General features: G+C 40.0%; 1 protein-coding gene across 1 annotated transcript; it reads right to left on the bottom strand.

Annotated features, from left to right (window-relative positions):
- Positions 1–794: 794 nt before the first annotated feature.
- LOC150091893 (zinc finger protein ZIC 1-like) lies at positions 795–27,837 on the bottom strand. Its single transcript, XM_090370093.1, has 2 exons — positions 26,937–27,837; positions 795–1,324 (listed from the first exon to the last, which is right to left on the bottom strand). The coding sequence occupies exons 1-2, from the start codon at positions 27,835–27,837 to the stop codon at positions 795–797; spliced, it is 1,431 nt and encodes a 476-aa protein (XP_090226219.1).

The raw sequence follows: 27,837 nt of genomic DNA, 5'->3' as shown, positions 1-27,837 counted from the left end.
TCTTATTAAAAATTCTACTGATTTTTTCTGCAATCTACCGAAAGAATTCTACGCATTGTTCGTCTGTAACAATAGATCGCTGTACTTCCATTATTTCAAATAATATTATTTGATGAGGTGTGTAATTTAGGGTCATTTCGGTATTTGTAACCGTCCCTGAGAAAAAAAAAAATAATAATAATGATAAAAAAAATCAATTGGCTAATTTAAAATGAATTAGTCAATTGCTTTTTAACAATGTAGAGCGTGACGTGCTGTTGATTTCTTAATAACAATCGGGCGCGAGACTACAATACATTTCTTTTCGTCTGCGTAAAACGTATCTTAACAATGTGGATTTATTTACAACAATCCAGCGCGAGATGTAGATTTCTTTTCAACAATCTAGAGCGAGATGTATTGTAGATTTCTTTTCAACAATCTGGAGCGTGATAAATTGTAAATTTCCTCGCAAGAATTCATGCATTATTTAAATGTCGTCTGCTATAAAATGTTCAAATGCTACTTCTGTCATTTCGTATTATAAAAACCAGTTTTGCTACTCTAAAACGTATTCCGTAAAATTCTTTACGGGTTAAAAAAATCCGTTACATTGTTACGAAAATATGCGTATAAAATTGTTTAATAAACTGCTTTCGTTTATTATTTCGTTTGGTTACTTTATTTATTTTTTTTTTTCAATTGTTGATCGGCTTGAGGTATTCAGAAGAGGTGAACCGTTCTCCATCCCGACTTTAAAGCATTACCGGCGTCGAAAACTGTCCAGGTCACTCGGTAACCCGCAGAAACGCGCGTCAGTAAGACGAACTGACTGCGTGCAGGTGATGGGCAACACCGCCGACGGGTGAGTGGTCGTTGCTGGGCGGGGTCGGCATCCCCGCGGTTGACTGACAAACGTACCATTCACTGAGATTGGTAGGGTGGCTCCCGCCGCCCCCGAGGCCCGGGGCAGAGGTGAGGGACAGGGCCGAGTGTCCCGAAGTTATCACCGGAGTGCTGGTCGTTCCAGGGGCGGTTGCGTGGGGGCTCACCACGATCGTCGTGCCGCTGGTCGGCGAGACCACGGCTCCGTTGCCGTCGCTGTCGTAGCCGGATCCCGAACTGCAGCCGTTGCCCGGGGTCGCCCCCGGAGGTGGAGGAGACTTTCCGTGCACTTTCATGTGCTTCCGCAGCGAGCTCGGATGGGTGTAACTCTTGTCGCAGCCGCGGATCTTGCAGTTGTACGGCTTGTCGCTCGTGTGCACGTGCGAGTGCTTCTTCCGGTCGGAACTGTTGGCGAACCGCCTATCGCAGCCTTCGAACTCGCACTTGAACGGTTTCTCGCCTGCGAAAGAAAGAAAAACTCCGCATTAAAAGTGAGATATAAAATGGCAAATTAGAAGAAAGTGCACGCTGGAATAACAGAAACATTAAAAAGAATTCAATCTACTTCAAACCCATTTATTTTTAAAACCTGCCAGCTGGCTCGTGACTGACATCGGAATGTCTTCTGCGTATTTAGAATTCGTATGCGTATTCGAAAAATGAGTATTTAAAATGCATATTGTTGAGTTACCCACCATTGATTTAATGCTGTGGATTTCTTTACAATAATCCAGAGCGAGATGTAGATTCCTTTAAACAATGTAGTGAGATGTAGATTTCAACAATCTGGAGCGAGATGTAGATTTCAACAATCTGGAGCAGATGTAGATTTCTTTTAACAATCTGGAGCCAGATGTAGATTTCTTTTAACAATCTAGAGAAATGTGTTGTAGATTTTACAATTCAGAGCGAGATATAGATTTCTTTATAACAATTAAGGGCTAGATGTAGATTTCTTTAAACAATGCACAGAGAAATGTAGATTTGCAAACCACCAATTCTGGGGGCGCTACAAGACAGGGCTGAGATGGCAATTGTTTATCTGGATATCCAGTCTGCATTCGACAGCATAGACATCCAGCCCCTCCTGCAACTTTGTGAGGATGGATGCCAGATAAATGGCAATATACAGGAATTCTTGAAGTCGCTACTTACGACCAGGGTCCTTCACTTGACTGTGAATAAAAAATCTTTCACAAGGAAAGTTTGTGTAGGTGTACCCCAGGGCGGAGTTCTCTCGGGGCTCCTCTTTACGGCTGCCATCCACCCATTCCTGTGTCAGCAAACAGAATTTATCAGTTATGCAGACGACTTGAAGCTCCTCTATCGGATCAACGGGACCACCCGACCTGATTCTGTTTCTGGAAACATTATCAACAGCCTCAAGAATCTGATTACATACTTGGCACAGTTCTCTCTTAAGATAAATCCAAAAAAATCTGTACAAATGGTATTTTCCCTCAAATCAAACCCAATGCAACTAAACCTGGAAATCCACAGAACCCCATCACCCCAGTCATCAAGCAGAAAGATCTCGGCGTTATATTCGACCCTAAACTCAGTTTCAAACACCATGTTGTAGACATTCACAACAAGGTCTGCAGAGCAAGATGGCTTGCCAAACAACACCTCCTTCATGTCACAGAGCCTGAGTACACGCTCCAATACATATACCGGTTTCTGCAGCCAGTCATCACTTACGGGTCAGAAATCTGGGCGTCGGCAACGAAAGCCACGCTAAAAACCATTGCATCCGATGAGTACTGGCTTCTTCGGTGGGTCCTCTTCAAGCATAAACTGCCACCACTCACGCATACTTCAATACTTCAGATATCACCCAACTTCTAAATTACAGAAAAGTCTCCAAACGGATATTTGCCCTCCGCTTGCTTGTGTCAATTAAAATGATAGCGAGTGAAGTCAATACGCCAAATTTTTGGCAGATGTGCAATTGGAGGATCCCCCCAAAACCCTTAAGAACCCTCCCCTCTCTGCAATCTGTGGCGTGGAGGCTCAGAATAGAGGATAGATTCCTGCCCATGGAGATGCTCCACAACGTCCAGGAGATAGATGTGGACTACAAAAATTCATAGAGGACAAATCGTACAGAAGACGCATCATCAGGGAACAGCTTTCGTCTTCAACCGAGCGACTGCCATCGTCCTTTCATGTGTCTTCATTTCACATGTTAATATTAATTTTATATGTAAAATATGCAATTATACGTTTTATGTCCTAATATGTTTTAAGTAATTTTTCCTGTATAAGTTATTTAATGTTAAACCCCTAGCATTGTCGCTGTTGTGGGTATTATTGCATCAGGCAATCATGTAACCAATCACTGCCTGCAATAAAGATATTTAATTTCTTTTAACCACAGCGAGATGTAGATTTCACCAATTTGGAGCGAGATCTGGATTTCAACGATCTAGACCGAGAAGTAGGTTTCTTTAACCACAGCGAGATGTAGATTTCAACAATCCAGAGAGATATGTAAATTTCAACAATCTGGAGCGAGGTGTAGATTTCAACAATTGGAGTAGATGTTGATTTCTTTTAACAATCTAGAGGAATGTGTTGTAGATTTGAACAATGTAGAGAATTGTGTTGTAGATTACAACAATCCAAAGCGAGGTGTAGATTTGTTTAAATAATCCACAGCAAGATGTAGATGACCATGTGTTGTCCCGGAGTATAAACAGAAAATTTATTTATTTCTTATTTATGTAGATTTCTCCTTAACAATCTCGAGAAATGTGTTGTAGATTTCAACAATCCAGAGCGAGATATATATTTGTTTTCAACAATCCACAACCAAATGTAGATTTCAACAATCTGGAACGACATGTAAATTTCAACGATGTGGAGCGAGATGTAGATTTCTTTGAATAATCTAGAGAAATGTGTTGTAGATTTTAATAATCCAGAGCGAGATATAGATTTCTTTTCAGCAGTCCACAGCGAAATGTATATTTCAACAATCTGGAATGAGATGTAAATTTCAACAATATAGAGCGAGCTAAAAATTTGAACAATCTGGAGCGAGAAGTAGATTTCTTTTAACAACCACAGCGAGATGTAGATTTCAACAATCTAGAGCGAGGTGTAGATTTAAAGAATTGGGGTAGATGTTGATTTCTTTTAACAATCTATAGGAATGTGTTGTAGATTTCAACAATGTAGAGAATTCTGTTGTAAATTACAACAATCCAAAGCGAGATGTAACTTTCTTTAAATAACCCACATTAAGATGTAGATGACCATGTGTTGTCCAGGAGCATACACAGAAAATTTATTTATTTCTTATTTATGTAGATTTCTCCTTAACAATCTAAAGAAATCTGTCATAGATCTCAACAATCCAGAGCGGGATATATATTTGTTTACAACAATCCAGAGCGAGATATATATTTGTTTACAACAATCCACAGCCAAATGTAGATTTCAGCAATCTGGAACGAGATGTAGATTTCAACGATCTGGAGCGAGGTGTACATATCTTTCAACAATCTAGAGAAACGTGTTGTAGATTTCAGCAATGCAGAGAAATGTGTTGTAGATTACAACAATCCAGGGCGAGATGTTGATTCCTTTAAACAATCCACATCAAGATGTAGGTGACCGTGTGTTTGTCCCGGAGAACAGAAACAGAAAATTTATTTATTTCTTATTTATGTAGATTTCTTCTTAACAATCTAGAAAAACATGTTGTAGATTTCAACAATCCAGAAGGAGAAGTAGTTTTGACAATCTAGAGCAAGATTGTCCTTTAAACAATCCACAATGAGATGTAGATTTCAACAACATAAAGCGAGGTGTAGATTTCCGCAATCTAGAGCGAGACGTAGATTTCTTCTTAACAATCTGTTGTGCTGTAAATTTCTTCTTAACAGTCTAGACTCTAGAGATATGTTGTAGTTTTCAACAATGCAGAGCGAGATATAAATTACTTTACAACAATCCACAGTCAAATGTATATTTCAACAATCTGCAACGAGATGTAGATTTCTTTGAACAATCTAGAGAAATGTGTTGTAGATTTAAAAAATGCAGAGCGAGATATAGTTTCTTTAAAACAGTTAAGAGCGATATGTAGATTTCAATAACTAGAAATGTAGATTTCTTTTAACAATCTAGAGAAATGTGCCGTAGATTTCAACAATGTAGAGAAATGTGTTGTAGATTTCAACAATCCAGAGCGAGATCGATTTCAACTACTTATAGCGAGATGTAGATTTTGAAAACCTAGAGCAAGGTATAGATTTCTTCTTAACAATCTGAAGTTGTGCTGTACATTTCTTCTTAACAATCTAGAGAAATGTGCTGTAGATTTCGACAATGTAGAGAAATATGAACAGAATACACAATGCAGTTATTGAAGGAACGCTCCATTTCTTGGAAGGTGCAGTAAATGTGTTGTTGATTTCAACAATCCAGAGCGAGATGGATACGAACAATCTAGAGCGAGATGTAGATTTCTTCTTAACAATCTAGACACGTGCTGTAGATTTTATTTAATTGTTAAGAATAAATCCAGATTTATTCTTAACAATCTAGAGAAATGTGTTGTAGATTTCTACAATCTAGAGCGAGATGGATTTCAAAAATACAGAGCGAGATGGATATGAACAATCTAGAGAGAGATGTAGATTTCTTTTTAACAGTCTAGAGACGTGCTGTAGATTTCTTCTTAAGAATCTAGAGAAATGTGCTGTAGATTTCAACAATCCAGAGCGAGATGGATTTCAACAATCCACAGCGAGATCTAGATTTCTTTTTAACAATCTATGTGCTGTAGATTTATTCTTAACAATCTAGAGAAATGTGTTGTAGATGTCAACAATCCAGAGCGAGACGGATATGAACAATCTAGAGAGAGAGAGATGTAGATTGCTTTTTAACAATTTAGAGATGTGCTGTAGATTTCTTCTTAACAATCAGGAGAAATGCGTTGTACATTTCAGCAATCCAGAGCGAGATGCAGATTTCTTTACAACAATCCAGAGCGATGTGTAGATTTCAACAATCTTGAGCGAGATGGATCTTTTGACAAGCTAAAGAAATGTGTTGTCCATTTGAATAATCCAGAGCGAGATTTAGATTTCTTTTCAGTTGTCAAGAGAGAGAGTTTGTTTGTTTGTGGGCTTTACGGCGCAAGGACAGCAAGGACGTAATGTGCCCGAGAGAGAGAGAAAGATGTGTTGTACATTGTATACAACACATTGTACATGTTTTACATTTCAAGAATCTACAGCGAGGCATAAAATTATTACAGATACACATCGAAAGTAATAATTAAATTCGGGCTTCATTATATTAAAAAAAGCGGCAGCGGTATCTCTGGTTGGAATTCGTTTTCAACCAGAGCTATCGCTGCCACTTTTTTGTGCTACCTTTCTTTTTTATAAAACCCGGTTTCGATCCTTTCAATTTGTTGTTGTAGTAGGATTTGAGGAGAATCAGCGACTAAGGCCGTATTGCTCCGTGTATATCGTCTGCAACTTGCGTCTGTTCTGAGATCGATTTTCTGTTTGCTGGATGAAAAACCCGAGTTTCCGGGAGAAAAAATCACGACGCTCTCGCCTGAGGGCGACTATCTCAGTCATGATCCTTGCGCACATGTGTGTGTGTGTATGTGTGTACGTAAAAAAGAAGAGGAAATTCTCAATTGTTCCTGTTAGCATTTTTAGATAAAATCAGTGCTTTCACCACTGGTGGAAATTTACTTCTGATTTGCAAAGAACCCTTATATCACAGTCAACTCAAACGTCTGTACTACTGTACCCTTACATTTAACCATTCGTCTACTGAGCCTCAGTACTAGTATGCCAAACGATGCTAGGAAGGGGCCCGTTTCTATATCAGTCAAAAAATAATAATAATAAAACAATCTTCATACTATTCTCTTTCCCACAAGGTAAGCATCCAGTTGAGCTTTGAACTTGGAGGACTCACCGCCTCTGTCGCCCAGCATTCAGTGTTCAATAATCCGCTGCCCATCCAACTGCTTAATGAGTACACTGTTGTAATTTATCAGATTCAGGCATGACCCCTTAACGAACCAATGCTAGGATCTGTCGAAGAAACCATTCTTGTCGAGATGGTCCATCCGTAACCACAGTGTGAAAATTGGTCCAAAAACTCTATAAACTTATCCCTAATATACACCATAATAAATCGCATCAGCTCCAATCTCAAGCATAGAAAATGTGTAGGTTCAACACTATGAAGAATGGCCCTAAATAATTAGGGCCCATAATCATTAATTCCGAAAAACCAGACACCAGTCTGCAAGGCTGGTTCCTGGTTTTCACATCTTTCAAAACTCAGTCAGAAGTTATTGCGTCACACCTATTTCCATCTAATCCACAATAATTTCATTATGCCTTTGAGAGCAGATCCACACCAACTATCCTCCTCTAAACAACCGAAGTATAATAGAAGACGTCGAAGACAATGATAAGACAGTGTCCCTCAACGTGCAAGAAGATTTCTTAGAGCAAACGTGAAAGAGCTGTTAAATCCACTTAAAAACTTTAAAGGAAATTCTCTGAGCTTCTTGTCATCACTCCCACCTAGAAGAAAGATTATCGTGGATGTAAAGTACAAAAAAAGTATCTAATATGAACTGAACTCGGTTCCATAAATGGGTGCGGTCTTAACAACGCTAATCCATTACTCCGGGCAAACAATAGTACATGAAGTAGTGCCACAATACGTTGTTTTATTAATGAATAAACTTCAAATTGCATAATAAATGAAGTACTGCAAATGTTGCGTGGTACTATAACTTTTTTTGTGTTGGTGTACATTTTATGTGTCCTCGTAGGTTGGTTGCACAGTTGCTAGAATCGCCGTCCTGTCCACATCGGCTGGAAAAGACCTGAGTTCGACTCCCTTCAATGACGTGCAGAATTTAATACGCCTTTTTCACAACGTGGCTGAGTTAGTCAGTCTCAGGCGAGGGCAGCCCGAATTATTTTTTTTCCCAGAAACCAACGATCAACCAACTATGTCTGGTATCTCCAAGGCTTTAGGAAAACTTAAACCCAATAGAGCTTTCATAAAAGCTCTATTGGGTTCAAGTCAGGCGATTCGGGTGCCCACACAATAGTTTGCAAACCCGCTCCTGTTTAGTTGCTATAAGGGTCCCTGAACGCCACAGTGCTCTACTTCGGGACATTGTCTTGTTGTGATATAAAATTTCTTCCACAAAGTCCAAGTCCAGCAGATATAGCATTATGTTCAAGAATGTTTTAGAGCTTTCTTTTCTTAAATTTTCTTCAATTCTGAAGATGTCATCGACTCCAGAAAAACAGAAGCAACCCCAGATCATGATGGAACCACCACCGTGCTTGACTTTGGGCACTAAACAATGCGACACCATTTTTTCTTCAGTTAGTCGTCTCACATAAACTTTACTGGGATCCAAACCTTTCAAATTAGGATTCATGCGTTGATAGTACGTTTCTCCACTCTTCAATTGTCCAATGTTGATGGCTGTTAGCCCAATCCAACTGATTGTTCGGTTTTAATAGTTACAGCTCTTATTCCTCAATTTATGTTATTGAAAAGCACTCTAGAATCATCTAATAGATCGGATGATTCTAGAAGATTGTGAATCATCCAATGGATTATATTATAGAAGATTGTGAATCATCCAATCTATTGGATGATTCACAATACTCCCACTTTCTAGATTGTTCTGTAATCATCTACAACGTTCGGTGTGATATGTAAACACACAAAACATTTCTGTGTGTTTCCATATCACACCGAGACACCAAGATTCCGGGAGGAAAAACCTTGCTACTCTCGCTTGAGACCGACTAAGTCAGACACGTTTTGAAAAAGACCCATAAACCTTGCTCGCGTCTTTGATGGGAATCTAACTCAGGACTTTTGCGCCAGGCGTGGGAGGACAGTAATTATACCAACTGTTCTCAGACGAAGGTAGCATGGTTTTTTCCCCAGAAATTTTCGTTTTTCGTCTAGAAAACAGAAAACCGACCAGAGAACACATACAATTTAGAGACAATATATATGGCGCAACATGGTCTAAATCGCTGATGCGCTTAAAACTCTACAAAAACCAACCAACCAACCACACCGGGTGAAAAAGATCTGAGTTCGAATCCGTTAATGACAGAAGGAATTTTTATGGGTCTTTTTCACAACGTGGCTGAATTATTCGATCTCAAGCGAGGGTAGTATGGTTTTTCCTCCCGGAAACTCGGGTTTTTCTTCCAGTAAACATAAAATCGACCTCAGAACACACTCAATTTACAGACAATATACGAAGGAGCAACATGGCCTTAGTTGCCGATGCACCTAAAACCAAATCAACAACAACAACCGACCAGTATACCAACAGTACTATCCATGAGGTGCTTATGACATACTGATACTTTTTATCACATAGTGTACTTCTCCATATCATAATGTATCTTCCCAAATTTAATTTTCTAAATTGCTCCTATCTGATCTAAAACATTGCTGAAGTTAAGGGTTTCATAGGGTCACCATCAGTCATCAGTCGCCTTCCATTTGGACCATCGTCTTTGGACCCTTTCAAGAAGCTCGATTTGTTTTTTTAAGGGGATCCCCATACTTGGACAAAATATTCCAACTGTTGTCTTGCAATTGCCTTGTACATTGGGGATTGTCACCTGATTATCTCCACAGGATATTGTTCGATAAATCATCGATAGGACACCAATGTCTTCCTTGTCGCTTGTCTACACTGCTCCAAGAACTTCATATTCAACCGTATCGTAACTCGCAAATCCCTTTCTTCTTCTACTCTTAAATTGAAGACAACCAAGTGGACAAGTCATTTTGGGACACTCTTCGCAGATGTAAGACCTCGCATTAAAACAGAGCTGCCATTTTTCTGACCATCTTTGAAGCCAATCCAAGCCATCCTTCAGGAACGCTACAAGGTATTGATCATTATACACTCTTAGAATCTTCATCATCTGAGAATTCAAATATATATCTGCCACCTCTCTATTCTGGTGAAGGCGTCTTTTTATAGGAAGAGGCAATCTAAAATAACGACCTCTTACTCCACGGATGCTGCTTTGGTTTATTGTAACAAGGTCCAGGAATTAATGAAAGAGTTACATCTGGAGTACGTCCTTGAGAAGTGGATGCTTTTCATTGATTCAAACAAGGTCAGTTTGAAAGCAGTTTTACTCCATGATGGAAATAAGTATCCATTGATGCTTCTTAGAGATATCAGGTCACACTCGTGGGTAGCCCAGTGGTTAAATTCCAGTGGGAGGAATTTTTATGGGCTTTTTTTTTAATTACTTAAAAACGACAGGCTTTTTTTCCTGACCACAGAATACGCTAATGCTTCATTGCCTTAGTTGCCTTGCTGTAGTTAAGGTTGTATGAAAATGCGGTTAATATTAATTTCACCTTTTCTAATATTCTTTAAGGATTATAGAGGATCCGAATTAACGAGGTTTAATCATCAGAATGCCTCTTCTATAACTAAGAACACAAGTTAACAATTTTTAAATTTGTTAACATACACTGCATTGTCAAAAGTATTGGGAAACCTGCAATTTGGGTAAATTGAATATATTGGCTACCACCTATCGAAAATAGGTACACAATTAACTGATATAAGCTACAAGCATCTTGAATTCATCTTCAAATCTCGAAGAATTGAATAGGAATTCAAGATGGCTTCGACTGAACCCATGTGGAAATTAAAGATGCGCAATTGTGCATTTCCAGGAACAGAATTAAATAATAATAATAATAAAATTAAAACATATTCATATTATTCCCATCATCAATAATTGGCCAATTCCTTCTTCAACTTCTCCAAACTCCTCAAACTTGACCACTTGCACTTTCCAACATTGCATAACACTGGCGATGATAAACTTCATAAAGCCTAAAATTCTTGCCTAAGACTTTATAGTGTGCCATCTGATTCGTGTCGCACTGATCCCTGAGGGACCCCTCTACTCTGGTCCTTTCGAAAGAATATCGATTAATAACATCATGGTTATAAATCGATATTCTACCAACTGTGCCGCCCTGGTGGGTAGCACAGTTCGTAAAATCGCGGTCCTCCCCACACCGGGTGGAAAAGACCCGAGTTCGAGTCCCATCGATGATTGGAGGAATTTTTATGGGCCTTTTTAAACCCAACAACCATAACCATTCTATGACCCTGTCTTATGGTTAAGGGAGATATTGACACCTCTGGAGTCCAGGAGTAATCCTTAAATCTAATGATGATCCAGTAATGGTTGAATTACCTTTTACAGTATAATTTGATATACACCATCTGCCCCTGGAACTTTTCACATATCGTAGTGCTATTTATTTTACAACGGATCCATGGCTTCACCATCCCACTAATGTGGTTTCAATAGGAAAGATAGTTAGGCTGGTCATACGATCATATTGATCTTCCAAGAGACTTATCGAATTTACTTTCTGATTCTTTGCAATCATTGCAATGGTATTAAAAAAATTTCAAACCTCTCCAAAAGGTTAATCTACCATTCATTTAAAAGATGAGTCCATGACTAAATGACCTTTTAGCCATGAAAGGATTTTCTTGATTTGTTTTTGTTACCAAAAGTTGGTGAAATTCAGCTTTCCACCATACCTCCATACATAGAACAGCTGTTGTTAGGTTACATTTACACTAACTCATCCATATCGGTTTATTACTGAAGTCCAACAATCCAAAGTGAACTGAGAATTTGGAGACAAATAGTACTGCATATGGGTAGAGGTAACCCAAGAGTAATGTACCAACTGTGTGGTACTACACTCAGGGTGGTAGAGATAAAAAAGACTTTCTGGTAATTGTGTGGTCAGATGTGAAGTTTTCTGAGCAGTGCAGCCAGGCTGCAAGAGTAGCTCGTTGTCTTGTCAATGATATAGAGGAATTTTTCTAGCAGGGATAAGAAAGTGATTGTACCCTTGTATAAGGCAATGGTCAGGCCACAGTACTGTGTACAGGTCTAGGGATCTCATTTTTGAAAGGATGTAGAGTTGCTAGAACGAGTACAAAGAAGGACAACAAGATTGGTCAGGGTATGAAGGGATCCTCTTACAAAGAGAGACTTAAGTTCTGCAAATTGCAACGGCTGGAGACTACGCACCTGAAGGCAATCTAATTGAGGTGTATAAGCCTTTGAATGGGTAGGGCAGGATCAATGCTGATGGGATTCTTCCTCTTGCTCAAATTAAGAACCCGAGGGCGGGGACATAGATTCAAATTGAGGAAAGACACTTGTAGATGAGATGTACGGAAATTTGCATTTAGCCAGAGGATAGCTGATTGCCGGAACAAACTTCCATCTGTTGTTGTGGAAGTTGACATCTTAAATAGATTTAAGGAAGAATTGGAGAAATTGTTGGACCAAAAGTTATTTGGTTGTTAAAGGGTTCTATGGCATCTGCAACTTAGCTATATTTGTTTTAGTTCTCTGGTGAATTTTTTCTTTGTTGGATGAAAAATCTGAGTTTCCGAGACAAATAACCATGCCAGAGACAGACAAACTCAGGCAATAAGTTTAAAAAGGCCATAAAAGGTCCATGCGTCATTGAAGAAGATTCAAACTTGGGACTTTTCCACCGAGTGTGAGGTGGTTGGTGATTATATCCGAGCAGATCGCCCTCGTGGGTAGCACAGTTGTTATAGTCAATGTCCTCCCCACACGGGGTGGAAATACCCTAGTTCGAATCCCGTTAATGAATAAGTATTATTATAAAGATTAATCTACCATGTCTTTTATATTATACCTAGAATACCTTTACGTATTATACCTACTACACCTTTGTATTAGGTTTTTTATATTATACTTTTCAAACCTATTTCTTGCCATGTAGATGGAGAGTATGATTCATGTTTCCCGAAGTGATAACCACGCCCTCGTGGGTCGCTCATCTAGTAGAATCACTGTCCTCCGCACACCAGGTAGAAAAGATCTGAGTTCAAGTCTTGTTGATGACGTGAGGATTTTTTATGGGCTTTTTCACAACATGGCTGAGTTGGTCGGTCTCGGGGAAGGAGAGCATAGTTTTTCTCCCGGTTTTTTTATCCAGCAAATTAAAATATCGACACAAAACACATGCAATTTAGTCGCTGATACTTCTAAAACTCTACTAAATAACCAGATATTTTTGGCAATGTAGTATACATTTGTCGTTCATATTGAACACGCTGGTCAAAATACATTATTGTGCCAATGTCAGAAACACCTCCCCAATGGTGTTGATGAGGGCTCTTGAATATAAGGTTAAATTGTTTTATAAGCAGATTTTCAAATAGCCATATGACTCTTGATATTTTTAGGAGTTACAAATACTTAGGGATGTATATGTCCACCCTCAAGATGAATTTCACCTTTATTTTGTGCCATAGTTTGGGGGGGTTAGAGTCAGGATTATGACTTCACAGATGTTGACAACGTGCCTTGTGCTCACATAATGCTAAAGTAGTTTTACCAGAAATGCGGGCTCTTCCGATCTCTTTGTTGTTGACATTAGAGGATGGCTGCGTTCATTCCTGATTTTATAGCTGCCCATTATGTCAATCACGTGTCACGTGGACATGTTTTCATGCTGGCAGAGCAACGGAATTTTCATGTTTTTGAAATTATTAATACAATTTTTGCTTGTCGAGTCATTCATCTCCAAAGTCGAGTTTTTCATCATTCGAACAAACTAACCAAAGAACACGGGCACTTTAAAGATCATTTATACTGACGCATCATGACCTAAGTTGCCTCTGTGCTTAATCTGAAACAACTATCCAACCTATCAATTAAATTATCTTCGTGAAATTGATTCATAGGTTATGCAAATCAGATTTTTTCTAGATAGAGTGAGAAAGTTCATACTGGCAGCCATTTACAGATGGTAAATAGAAAGGAATTAATTGTTAATGGATTTCTTGTTCTCTTTATCAAGAATTATGATTTGTCTAAGAAATCCTGAATCGACAAGATGGCTGTTACACCACTTGTGGTACTGCAATTGTAAAAACAGTGAGTTGTAATTATGAACATTCAAGTCACCAGGAAAAATGAGTTCCCATTGTTCTTGAACATAATGCAATGTCCTCTGGATTTCGACTTCGTGGAAGAAACTTTATATTACAAGAAGACAATGACTCAAAGCTAAATTTCAGGAATTTAGATTGGAGAAAGTTGAAATTCAAGAGATCAGTATCAAAGAGATACAAATTCCAAGATCTTCCATGGAGTTTTGAAGTACAGTCATAGGAACAGGGCACCCAATGTGACAGGAACTCGGGGCTGGCAAGTGGCCTTTTGCAGGGTCCTCTGTAATCCCACACTGATGAAGACCAACTGCGGCTAGTGTCAGCATCTAACGCCATGCCGCCTAAGAAGAGGAATCAGCAAGGCGTCAGCTAAAGTGATCAATGATTGTTTCTTGTTATTGCAGGATTTTAGCCGAATCAGCAACTTCCATATAATATGTCTCTCAATTGCGTGTATTCTGCAGTCGATTTGTTTGTTGGACGAAAAACTTGAGTTTCGGGGACAAAAAACCATGCTACCCTTGGCTGAGACCGATTAACTCAGACACGTTCAAAAATTCCTCATCCTCGAGTCATTGACAGGATTCGTACCAAGGTCTTTGTCATCCGGTGTGGGAGGAGGGTGATTATACCAACTGTACTACCCACGAGGGCCCAATGATAGGGATAAGCAGCAGGGGGGAAGACACAATGATTCAAAATACAGATCTGTGCTTTGAGACATTGTCTCGTTGGAAAATAAAATTTAATCCACGAAGTCGAAGTCCAGAAGGTATTGCATTATGTTCAAGAACGTTTTTGTAGCCTTCTTTTCTTAAAATTCCTTCAATTCTGACGATGTCACCCACTCCAGAAAAACAGAAGCAACCCCAGACATTGCAGACTGATGTTATTGCCTATGTGAGGATATCAGCGTTCTCGGCAGGAGAGACGTGGCTGAGGGCCTCAGGCAAGGCCTCTAGATGGGTGTTTCTGCGCGTCTCAGAGAAGAGGCTCCAATCAGCTTTTTTAATATTATACCTTTTGATGTGATGGTATGGGACAGTTTGGTCTTTTTGTCTGAGAAGGCAGAAGGTGATTTCCCTATGATCTAACGTAGTCCATGCTTCGTGGACATGCCAGTCTGGAAACTTAGGGGGAGGGCATTGGAAGCCATTGTGACGTCTATACTGCTCTCCCACTGAGGGTGAGTAAATTATGGGGACAGTTTAAGATTGCAAATGGCGTTGTAGTAAGAAAGTCCTCCAGTTCATGGCCATCATGTGTGTCAGCATGATTGTCTGTAGGGCTCTTCCAGAGACTGGATCTACAATTTGCGAACATAGCAACTAATGTTCTGTGGCCCAATTGTAGGTGAAAGTGTTGAGTGAACCTCACGAGAGCATGCTTGCAGACTCTCCCGTCCACAACCCAAGCGACTGGAGGTGGGTGGCATCATGGATGTGGTATTTTCTCTTTGTACAGACTGGGTACGCTCATACCGTTAGAAGGTGGTGCTATCTCCAGTCAATACCTTTCTGTCCAACTTCACCCTGGAAGTCTTCATTTTTATCTGAACGATTTGATGAACATTCTAAAGATTTCTAAATCCTCACTTCCTAATTCAATTCAGAATGTCTGGTATGTTGGGATGGAAGTTTGGTTTCGTAGTTCTCTTGACCATAATACAGCTGACAAATATCCTGATGGAAGAATGGTCATATTTGGAGCTTGACCCCTCTGATACCTGCCCTTGTCGGTAACATAGTTGGTGTGTTCTTCAGATCGCAAACATATCTGAGATCATCATTCTCAGCCAGATAATGGACCTAATGATGTACTCATGGATACTCCCAAGAGGACCACTAATCTTGCTACGAAATGTTTGAAAAGCGAATTGAAATTTTGTAATGGTGTGCTCAATCAGACTATACTCACTGGCCAATAGTGATGATAGCAGGAAGTCGGTACTCCAAGAACAACAAATGGAATTTAAAGCGAATTTTGCGTCATTATAGAAGATCCAGTGTGCAGAAGATCACTGAAAAATTCAAATTAGGCAAACAAAGATCCATTTCCAACTAAACTTTGTGGCAGCAGTTGAGGAATCTAGGATTTGGTCGTGCACCTCTAGAAAAGCAACTGCCTTCTGTAAAAAAATCAAAATATTCGACTGGACTGCCACCAACACCAAGACTGGACTGTGGAATAGAGCAAAAAAGATCATATGGTCTGACAAGTCTCGATTTACTCTTTTTTTATGAAATTATGGCATGAGTCTCAGAAACACGTACATACAGAGTCAAATCCACCAGTTGACTGCTGAACATTATATCATGATATATTCTGTTGGCACGGATTGAGTCCGTTCTCTTACCATTAGAAGATCACAATACCTCCAATGAATACCTTTTTCTAGACAGTAGCCCACAAGAACCGTCTAACAAACACACAATGTCCACTCTCTTTCTGTCGTATCGGATTGGAGAAGTACCAAAGTATCACCAATACATAAAGATGGTTCTAAGAGTTAAGTTGGCAACTACAGACAGGTTAGTCTGTCTTTAGTGGTAGGGAAAACCTTAGAGGCAATGATTTAGAGTGCAGTCCTGGACATTTGGATATAAATGACATTCTGAAGGACACACAGCATGGTTTTGTTATGGGAAAACCATATTTAACTAACCTTGTGGTTATTTTGACACAGTTACTCATGAGCCAGATGTAGGGAAACAATTTCGACATAGTTTATTTGGATTTCAGCAAGGCATTTGACTCAGTTCCTCATGAGCGGTTACTGTGGAAGCTGGAACATGTTGGTATTACTAGTTAGATTCTAAGGCGCGGTGACTCTAGGACAGAAAGCAGAGAGTTGTGATTAATCGATATTCTTCAGATTGGTGTGACGTCAGGAGTGGGGTTCCTCAAGGATCGGTTCTTGGACAACTGTTGTTTCTGATTTTCATATACAACATCGACGATGGAATAGAGGGCGTGATGTCAAATTTATAGTGAACGTAAAGATTGAAAGAGTCCTTAATGATCAGTGCCAAGCAGGGCTCCTTCAGGATGACTTGAACAGACTTCAGGGATGATCAGAGAAGTGGCAGCTATGTTTTAATGCTGCTAAACGTAAGGTCTTATATTTGGAGAAGAGGAACCCCAAATAACTTAAACCTTTGATGGGTTAGAATTAAAAACAATTGTAAGACCACATTTGGAACAGCGTGTCCAAGTATGGGGACCTCATCTAAAAAAAGACATTGAACTTCTTGAAAAGGTCCAAAGACGGGCAAAAGGGCCATAGTAGGAAGAAAGGCTTCGATTATATTGCCTACAGAGCTTGGCAACCAGACACCTTAGAGGGGGACCCTGATTGAGGTTTATAAGACTGTGAGAGTGGTTAGTAAAATGAATGAGGACGGAATTTTCACATATAGAATTCCAGGATGAGGAGCCATGAATTCAAATTACAGGGGAAGAGGTTTAGATTAGATTAATGGAAGATTTATTTTAACCTGCGAGTTGTTGATTATTGGAATGTGTTGCTCGCGCGGGTAGTTGAGGCTGACAGTTTGAAGAAATTCAAAGGTCAACTCGATAGTTACCTATCTGAGATGGTAGGTGCAGCAGAAGCCCGTGGCTTTCTTCAACTATATGGCTAATACTTTCAGCCTGCATTGCTTCATTTTTACCTAGATGAGATGGATTCTTTCAAGATTCTTTCAAAATCGTATCTGAACGGTTCGAGGAAGAGTCCCAAGGTTTTCAACACCTGCCCTGACCTAACTCTCCAGATGTGAATCCACTTGAGAATATCTCGAATTTATTGGAAAGTTAGTTCGGCTTCGAAGTCCTCTACCAACCACAAATATCTGATGGCAGAATGGTTAACTATGGAGCTAGATCCCCTCAGAATGCATGCAACGACTTGAACCGGGCTGTAATCAACAAAAAAGGTGCAAGATTATGGCCCGAAATGCACATACGAAACCAACCTTTTAAAACAAGAGAAAGAAACAGAAGAGGAATTCAACGAAGCCCTCCAATAATTTGTGAGGGACATGTACGCGTATCGATTTCGATTTACATTTGCTGCCACTGGTAATGGGCCGGCGTATTATTAATGATCTCCCAACACACAGTTCATTAAGCCTAACTTAATCCGCTCACGTAATATCGCCACAGCAATGTTCTCAGTGAACTCCGCTATGACATCCGTGACTGTCTACGCCAAGAGCCTTTCCGTGGGCCCCCCCCCCCTCAATTTGCATACAGTACAAATAATCGCATGCTTGCTGACGGACGTGTAGGGTAATTAAGTGTGAGTTGCTGTTGGCAGACTTCTCATTGCAAGCGAACGTTATCATAATTCACAGGACGTCATCTGGTGGCGTAATCCGTTAATAAGCGAACGCAATCAATAGGAACGCTGTCCACACCAATGTCTTCTACAAGAATCACTGCACGCTTATTAAACTATGCGAAAATCAATTTTAAAAAAATGTCTTCAGTTCTCCAAATGTCCTCTTGAGGTCGCTGCTGCTGCTGCCTCCATTATATAATGATCGTCGCATAATGGAGGTGGAATGTAAACACCCAACCGGATTCTAATGGGTTGTAAAGGTTGACCTCATTAAGAACAAAGTCCCGTTTCTCAAGAGAAACGAATTCATTGATCTATGGCTGATTTAACCAGAAAGTAGCACATTCTAGAGGGAAACTGAAACGGAAGTTTTATATTTCTGTCAGCGCCCCCTAAACGGAAGTTTGATAACCTAATTTGGCAAAACACAACTGGTGGAAGGATCGAAATTTGTCCTTGCTGATCATTTCGCTGTATATGAACAATTTGGTGAAAGACAATTCCATGATGTCTTTTGGAGATTGGGTCTTTTGGTGATTTATTTTGGAAAATTCTGTCTTTTGGAGACTGATATATCTTTGAATGGACAGGGGTTCGAGCCGTTGACTGCTAAATACGATTCACATTTGTATCGATGATTTATTGTAAACTCCACTGACCTGGTGGTCATGCTGAAGTATAAACAACAACCTTGTTGGCACTTTACTTTCACATCTGAAAGTTGCATTTTTTAGGAAATACCATTGGAGGAGGGGGACTCGTTCCAGATCCCAAAAGTAGAGATCTTTAATAGATGCCAGCTGGGTAATGTGCATCTTCTGGTTTGCAACCCACACTATAGTTTTTATTGAAAGAAGTTAGTGGCAGGCGAGTAACGTGGTTGGGTTAAGGCAAAGTGGATAAGCTTTCCTGGAGATTGTGTAGATGAGTCTAAATGAGTTTCTTCTAACTTCACAATCCTCAATATGGACTGAGTCATGCTTTCACCAAATTGTCACATACAGCAAAATGACATTCGACCAAACTGTTGTACAATGGATTGTTTTGAACGAATTAAAGAGGACCTCTTGGGAGATTGTTGGCATCTCTTCCAAAGTTCCATTTAAAAGAGTGTTCCGCATTGTTGTTAGAGCATTATACAGGGATGTAGATCTTTTGACTGAATTGTGACGATGGATGGGGGCTCGGTACATCACCACGATCCAGAAACAAAACAGATGAGCAAACAACGGAAATTCAACTTCATGGACTCCCAAAAAAGAAAAGGTTCGTTTGTTTGCCATCCTAGCACTCAAAAGATATCGTCCTTTTAGATTATATTCCAAAAGGCAACAGCATTATTAGAGGTACCACAGACACCTCTTGGAAAAGCTAGAGGGAAGCTCTCTCTTGCTTTTCAAGAATGAATAGAACTCAACTCCTCTTGAATGGAACCCCTCTGCGCTGAGGAGTTCTATTGAAAAGTATTGAAGCCTGCAACAGTTGCAAGTTTATCTGTAACAGTACCACAAATAAGAATAGGGAAGCCAATGCTGAATTGAATCAGACCGGACCCTTCTGGGAAAGTTTTAGATAACCTAGCTGATGTTTCAGATGAACTGAATAGGTACTTTGCATCAGTCTTTACTGAGACCCTTCATGCTGAGAAGAGGCTGAGCCATATGAAATTAGTGATGGCCTAATTATTGGTGATTGTTTGTTAGAAAAACATGTTGAGATGACCGGAAAAAATCCCAGATGGATTGCTGGGTGGCTGTGGGGCAGAGGGCAGAGGGTTGTGATTAATGAATATTCTTCAGATTGGTGTAACATCAGACGCGAGGTGCTCCAAGGTTCCTTGACCTTTATGATTTTCATAAACGATACCGATGAAGAGATAGCCACCATAGCCGAGTGGTTAAGTTAAAGGGGTTCAAGTTCGTTCAAGGGGTTAAATGACCGGGGTTCAAGTCCGTGACTGCTAAATACGGTGTTGTTCCTTGTATTTTCTCTGTCTTGTGAATTCCTCTGACTGTGTGGTTTTCTAATTGGACTTTGAATATGTGGACTAGAGAGCTGTGAAACCAGGCATCACAGGGTTGCTTGATTGAGGTCTTATAAGACCCTGAGAAGTGAAATTTTGATTGTTATAAAAGATTCTAGAACTAGGTACCATCAATCCGTATACCATGGATCATTTTTGTGACCATCTTGAAGCTGGGATCCAGCAGATTCCACTCTTCTAAACGAGATTTTAAGAGATCTGCACGGGATTTAGATAATCCAAGTCCTCATTAAATTATCCAATTCTTGCTGATTACAGAAACACGATTCTTTATCTGAACAGCCTTCTGAGGTGTGATTTCAATAGTTATGGACTTCCTCTATATTTCAGGAAGTCCATAGACCTACAGAACCATCCCTACATCCAAAACATGGTCCACCAAAGAGAGAATCGATCTGACGACCCACATCCAAATTCAGAAGGGAAGCCAAGTTTCAATTTATAGATTTTCCAGGCAAGAAGGAAGCAAGACTGAAATCCGGGATGAAAAGCAGTGAAACAAATTGAACTTTCAAAAAATGAGCGACTCAACTATCAACACGTAGGGGTTGAAATTTTCGAAGATCAGGTTTAAAAACACAAAAAGGGGTTGAAAAGTGATTTCGACCCTTAGGGTCATATAGGGTTAAAATAGGAGGGATAAAAACGAAAAACAGAAAAGGAGCTGTAAACTGATTTCGGCCCTTAAGGTCACATAGGGTTAAAGCGAAAATTGGCAACCAGATAAAAAATGTTGCAGAAACGAAAGTTTTACAGTCACGATTTTCTACTTTCTTCCATATTTCACCAACAGCATTATAAAAGAAATTTATGGATGGACAGAACTTATGGATAGACAGAAAATATGAATATTTTTCGTTCGCTTGGCAAAGATAAATGTTTCAGCGTCTCTGTTCACATCCGGGAAAGGTGCGTTTGTTCAGTGACCTTCTTCAAGGTCAGACCTTGAAAAAATTCCTCAGTCTGGTTTTTAAATAACGTACTCATTGGCAATATTCTATTGTCTGTTCTTCTTTCGTGTCATTCGTTGGGGGGTGGGGAGGGGAGGGGGAAGACATTCCCACCTTTTTGGAATGGAATGAAAGACATCGATAGGTTAGTTGTGTTTCTTCTGTGGGATTCTTTTTCGTCCCTTCTACAGGGATGTTTATTCCTCCTCGCTTTAAGAAATTTCCAACTTGTTCACCCACAAGTTTATAAACCCGATGTTTGTCTTCCAAGGAGGCGTGTTGGTAAGGGGGGGGTGAACAATTGGAAGGGGTTTGTCGTGAAGGTCAATGTTGTGAGAATTAACTTTAACCTCCTGCAGTGAGATGAAGTAAAGTTGGTAGTTAGGAGAAACAAGAATTCCGTCCCCCCCTTCTCCCCCTTACAAAAATAAGGAACGCCTTCATTTGTCGCCTACGCGTACGGTGCAAAAACAAATGTAGAAAGGGGCTAATGAAACGATACTGCTCATCAGCACCACCTGGCGGGCGGATTGAAAGATTTAAAGAAAAACTGGAAGATCTCTGTTGATTAGAAGTGATCCACGAATCGATTTTTCAAATGGGGGGTTGTTGAAGTGCATTTTCATTTGGTGTTCGACGGGTATCGAAGTAGGTGTTGCGCATGCGCATATCCTGAACCCTTTCAACCCACTCGTTGCATTTTTCGTCGAAGCCACAACGCACAACTGTGAAAGAACTAACAACAAATTCAATCACTTGTTGGTTCAGAAGCATTTCTAACCACACAACATAATCAATCCTCTCTCTCTCTCTCTCTTCTTTCCCCCTCAAGCTCTGCTTCTTTTTCCTTCGTTTCTTTGTCTATCTGTCTGTATCTCAGTGTCCCCCCTCTTCCCCTAATTGTCATTCGTGAATGAGACGCCTTTCGCAGTCTTCAAAGAATCCATTTTTTGTACTTTCTTAGTGTTTTACAGCTTTTGTCTCTCTCTCTCTCTCTCTCTCTATGGCTTGTTTTATTCTCTCCCTCAGCCGTTCCACCGTTCTCAATATATCACTGCAAATTCTCCTCTTGTCTCTTTCTCTTTTCTTCCTACAAGTGTCTGCTTTTGCCTCTTTTTCTCTTACAGTCGTTCTGTTATTCCCGCTTCTTTCTTTCCATCTATGTTTCTTGCACTTTCTCTCGCTCTCTCTCTCTCTGTCTTTCTCTCTATTTTCTTGCTTGTATGTCTCTATTCTTCTTTCTTTCTATCTCTAGTCTTCTTTCCATCTCTATTCTTCTTTCTTTCTTTTTTCTCTAGTCTTCTTTCTATCTCTATTCTTCTTTCTTTCTTTCTATCTCTAGTCTTCTTTCTTTCTCTTTTTATCTAGTCTTCTTTCTATCTCTATTCTTCTTTCTTTCTATCTCTAGTCTTCTTTCTTTCTATCTCTAGTCTTCTTTCTTTCTCTTTTTCTCTAGTCTTCTTTCTTTCTCTTTTTCTCTAGTCTTCTTTCTTTCTCTATTCTTCTTTATTTCTATCTCTAGTCTTCTTTCTTTCTTTCTATCTCTAGTCTTCTTTCTTTCTTTCTATCTCTAGTCTTCTTTCTTTCTTTCTCTAGTCTTCTTTCTATCTCTGTTCTTCTTTCTTTCTATCTCTAGTCTGCTTTCTTTCTTTCTTTCTCTAGTCTTTTTTCTTTCTTTCTTTCTGTAGTCTTCTTTCTTTCTTTCTTTCTCTAGTTTTCTTTCTATCTCTATTCTTCTTTCTTTCTATCTCTAGTCTTCTTTCTATCTCTATTCTTCTTTCTTTCTATCTCTAGTCTTCTTTCCTTTCTATCTCTATTCTTCTTTCTTTCTATCTCTAGTCTTCTTTCCTTTCTATCTCTATTCTTCTTTCCTTTCTATCTCTATTCTTCTTTCTTTCTATCTCTAGTCTTCTTTCTTTCTTTCTCTAGTCTTCTTTCTATCTCTATTCTTCTTTCTTTCTTTCTCTAGTCTTCTTTCTATCTCTATTCTTCTTTCTTTCTATCTCTGTCTATTTGTTCCTTTGTTTCCCATCCTCTGCTTTCTCTCTCTCTCTCTCTCACTGTCTGCCACTCTCTACATCTTTCTTTAATTCTATCTATCTATCTATCTTTCACTCTCTCTCCATCTTTCTATCTGTCTCTCTTTTTCAATCTTTCTTTCTCACTCTCTCCCTCTCTTTCTGCCTCTCTCTTTCTCGCTTTTTTTTCTATCCGTATCTCTCTTTCGCTCGCTCTTTCTTTCCTTCTATCTGTCTGTCTTGCTTTCATTCTATCTGTGTTCCTCTTTCACCTCTCTTTCTTTTTTTCTATTTGGCTCTCGCATTTGCTCTCTCTATTTCTCTGTCTGTCTCTTTTCTCTCTCTGTCTGTCTGTCTCTGCCTCTCTCTCTCTCTCTCTCTCTCTCTCTCTCTCTCTCTCTCTCTTATTCTCTGTCTGTCTCTCTCTTTCTGTATATCTTTCTCTCTGTTCGGTGTTGGAATAACAGAAAACGCTATTTCTTATTCACCAATGAGATTTCTCTCTCGCTCTCTCTCTCTCTCTCTCTCTCTCTCTCTCTCTCTCTGTCATGACTTCATTCTGGTGTTATTCGTCCTTTCTCCATTTGTCTTCCAGTAAGCCCTAAAAACTTATTCTTATCTATTTCCCTTTTTACTTATTTTTGCCTCCCTCCCTCTTTCTTTTCTATAAGAGTCTCTCTCTCTCTCTCTCTCTCTCTCCTCAATTTCCTCATTTCTTAAACAGAAAAGGCAATCAACTTTTATTGGTAGCGTTTTCGCTCAATTAAAACCTCCAGGCACGTGCGTCCGATGATGACGTCACGCGAATAAGCAAAATTCTCCGCGATATGAAAGTGGCCGATAAAAGCGCATGCCTCTCCTCCTCCCTCCCCCCCAATGCGGGGAACTCGTTTATTTTTTTCTTACAAAGTTACGTGCCGACAACCAACACAGTCCCAGTTGACCTCAAAACACACTTTTAGCACTAAAAGCTACTGGTGCGAGAATATTCCACAAAAAAAGTTTTTCCCTTTCAGTCAACTTTGTTGGAAGACCTTGTCTTGTTTCTTCCCTTGTTGGGACTCGTCAGTTCACTCCAAAGAGTTCTTCCTCGCGTAGAGAAAAACTTAAGACACCGAAACCATCAGAAACGGAACAATTAGGAATGATCAACATTTCGTAAGTGGGAGTGAAAGTACTAAGGGTATAAAACTGAAATGGGGAATTTCCCAGGAGGGGGAACTCCCACCATCTCGGTGAGAGAAAGCTATAATGTAATTGGTCCAATTTCGACAATCGATTTGTCAACCCAAATACGATTGACCTTCTTCCTTTAAGTTTCCGGGAGTGTGTGGAAGCCATTAGGGGTCGGGGAGAAAATATCACACCTTCCCAGGGTCTGTAGTGTTCTGTCCTCACTTAACCCACTGCGTTTGTCGCTCCTACGACCCCAACTATGAATGGAACATCTCCGGAGGCAAGTGGACAATTGTGGATACTTAAAACCCCCTCCCTGGTGCATCTCCACACCCACTTACGAAGAGGATAATTAGGGCAGGAAAGGGAGTGGTGGTTTCTGGTTAAACAATTGCATTAAGGGTTAACGGGGAAATGTAAGGCAATCGTTCACCGGTGTCTGTTCACACAAAGTCCAATTCTCAAGAACCGAAGGGGGGGAAGAAGGGAGGATTGAAAAATTATACATTAAAATCCCCGAAGTTATTTTTTTCCCCAACAGTGAAAAAATGAATTCGCTTTTACAATAAATACAAAATATTTAAAATTTAAATATTTCGCATTTAAATTATTTAAAACTGTTCCAAAATGTACACAAGACGTACAAGGTTATTTACAATAAAGATTAGAAACGATCAAAATCAAGCAGTTGACTGCAAAAGGGTCAGAAGATAGAATTGAGATCATGCAATTGACTGATAAGGAGCAGAAGATAGAACTGAAATCGTGCAATTGAGTGAAAATGGTCAGAAGACTGAAATGAAATCGTGGAATTGACTGAAAAGGAGCAGAAGACATAACTGAAATAGTACAATTGACTAAAAAGGAGCAGAAGACAGAAGTGAAATCATGCAATTGACAGAAAGGAGCTGAGGACATAACTGAAACAGAACAATCGACTGTAAATGAGCAGAAGACAGAAGTGAAATAATGCAATTGACAGAAGAGGAGGAGCAGAAGACAGAACTTAAATCATCCAATTGACGGGAAACGATTAGAAGATAGAACGATAGAAGATATTCTGAAAATAATTAGGAGATAGAAGGCAGAAAAATGATTAGAAAAGGAGCAGAAGATAGATCTGAAATCATGAAATAAATTCTGAAAAAGATTATAAGAAAGAACTGAAACCATGCAATTTATTGAAAAGGACCAAAAGACAGAATTAAAATCATGCAATTGACTGATAAGGAGCAGAAGTAGAACTGAAATCGTGCAGCTGACTTAAAAGGATTAGAAGACAGAACTGAAATCATGCAATTGGCTGAAAACGATTAGATGATATTCTGTAAACGATTAGAAGATAGAAAAATTATTAGAAAAGGAGCAGAAGACAGATTTTAAATAACGAAATAAATTGAGAAAATGATTAAAAGAAAGATCTGAAATCATGTAATTTATTGAAAAGCACAAGAAGATAGAAGTGAAATCATACAATTGACTGAAAATGAGCATAAGATAGAACTGAAATCATGAAATTGACTTAAAAGGAGCAGAAGACAATTGAAATCATGCAATTGACTGCAAATGATTAGAAGATATAACGATAGAAAACATTCTAAAAACGATTAGGTGATAGAAGGCAGAAAAATGATTAGAAAAGTAGCAGAAGATAGATCTGAAATCATGAAATAAATTCTGAAAACGATTAGAAGAAAGAACTGAAATCATGCGATTAATTGAAAAGGACCAGAAGACAGAACAGAAATCATGCAATTGACTGAAAATGAGCAGAAGATTGAACTGAAACCATGCAATTGACTAAAAACGATTAGAAGACAGAGCTGAAATCATGCAATTTATTGAAAAAAAAGGATCAGAAGACAACTGAAGTCATGCAATTGACTGAAAATGATCGCGAGCTAGAGAAGGAAATCAACAACTTTCATTTGGAAATAGACATTAAATCAAATAATTCGCTTTGAAGGTCAGAAAGTAGAGTAAGAAAATGAAAAGTTAGCCACAATCCAGAAGACAGGATCAAAACTAATCACTAATCATGAATACGAATTTGATTATTGATTCCGTCTGAAAGCTTTCGTGATTTGATTTTGACTTTGCAATTCAATCGGTAATGTTTCGTAACCGTGACAATGTATCGTCTGATTCCAGACATGATAATCCCTTCGGGATAGACAAAACAGCGCGAGAATTATTTATTCTTTCTCTTTCTATCAGTTAATCTAATGACGGGATCGGTTTGTTAATTATTTTTACTTATTTCAGACAAGAATGCAAACGCTTCGAAAACTATTTGTAGCATTGTCAACGGTGAAAGTTATATCGTCTGCTTAGATAGCAACAATTGTTTTCGAAATTGTCGTCTGCTTAGGAACAACAGTTGAAATTGACATTTTATGGGATGGAAGTGTTGATGAGTTTTATGCCGATAATGAAACGTGTTTGGAAAGGAGGTGGCTTAAGGCTTTCTAAATAAAGGAAAGGATCTTACCTGTATGCGTCCGTTTGTGGATCTTGAGGTTTTCGCTCCTCGCGAACACTTTCCCGCATCCTGGAAAGGGACAGGGGAAGGGCTTCTCTCCGGTATGCACTCGAATATGGTTGACTAGTTTATACTTCGCTTTGAAGGGACGCGAATTACGTGCACAGTCTTGCCAGAAACAAGCGTGGTTGGTACACTCGGGGCCCCCGACGTGCTCGACGGTGATGTGGGTCACAATCTCGTGCATCGAGGTGAATGTCTTGTTGCAAGGTTTCTTTGGCGAGGGCTGGTCCTGGTCAATCCACGAGCAGGTCATCTCCTGTTTGATGGGCTGTCGCATGTATCGGAAGAAGGCTCCGGGCCCGTGCGGGGCCATGTTCATATGACCCATGTTCATTCCGTACGTGCCGGTCAGGTGGTCCGTCCTTGGTCCGGCCATCTGGTTGAAAGTGTCCGCCCTGCCGTACATGTCGGTGCCGGGCAGGGTCAACCGCATCTGACCGTTCATGTGACCCGTGTGGTGCGCCGCCGCGTGGTCCAGACTCGGGAAGATGACGTGGGTGGTGGTCGGATCGTGGTGGGCTCCGTGGTGGAGGGCCGCCGACGACGGGACGAACATTCCATGGTGGGCGGGGGTGTTGCTGGTCAGGGCGTCGTGGGTGGCGAGACTGCTGGCCAGGGACGGCATGTGCTCTCGACGCAGGAGGAAGTCCCGAGCGGCGTAGCTGCCCACGTGTCCGTGGTGGTGCGCGTGCGAGTGCGGGACGCCGTAGCCGTTCGCTTGGACCGCTCCGAATTGGTGGTTGGCCTGAGAGTGGGCGGCCGCCGCAGCTTCGCCCGCCATGGCGTGCTGCGGACTGAGCTTGATGGCCCCCGCCATGTGGGCCGTGTCCATGAAGGGATTCAGCAT

Source organism: Mastigoproctus giganteus, chromosome 1, assembly GCF_048544385.1.
Source record: "Mastigoproctus giganteus isolate SK-2022 chromosome 1, ASM4854438v1, whole genome shotgun sequence".
Taxonomy (NCBI): Eukaryota; Metazoa; Arthropoda; class Arachnida; order Uropygi; family Thelyphonidae; genus Mastigoproctus; species Mastigoproctus giganteus.
Note: the sequence above shows the minus strand (reverse complement) of the source record. Positions and strands in the feature narration are given on the sequence as shown.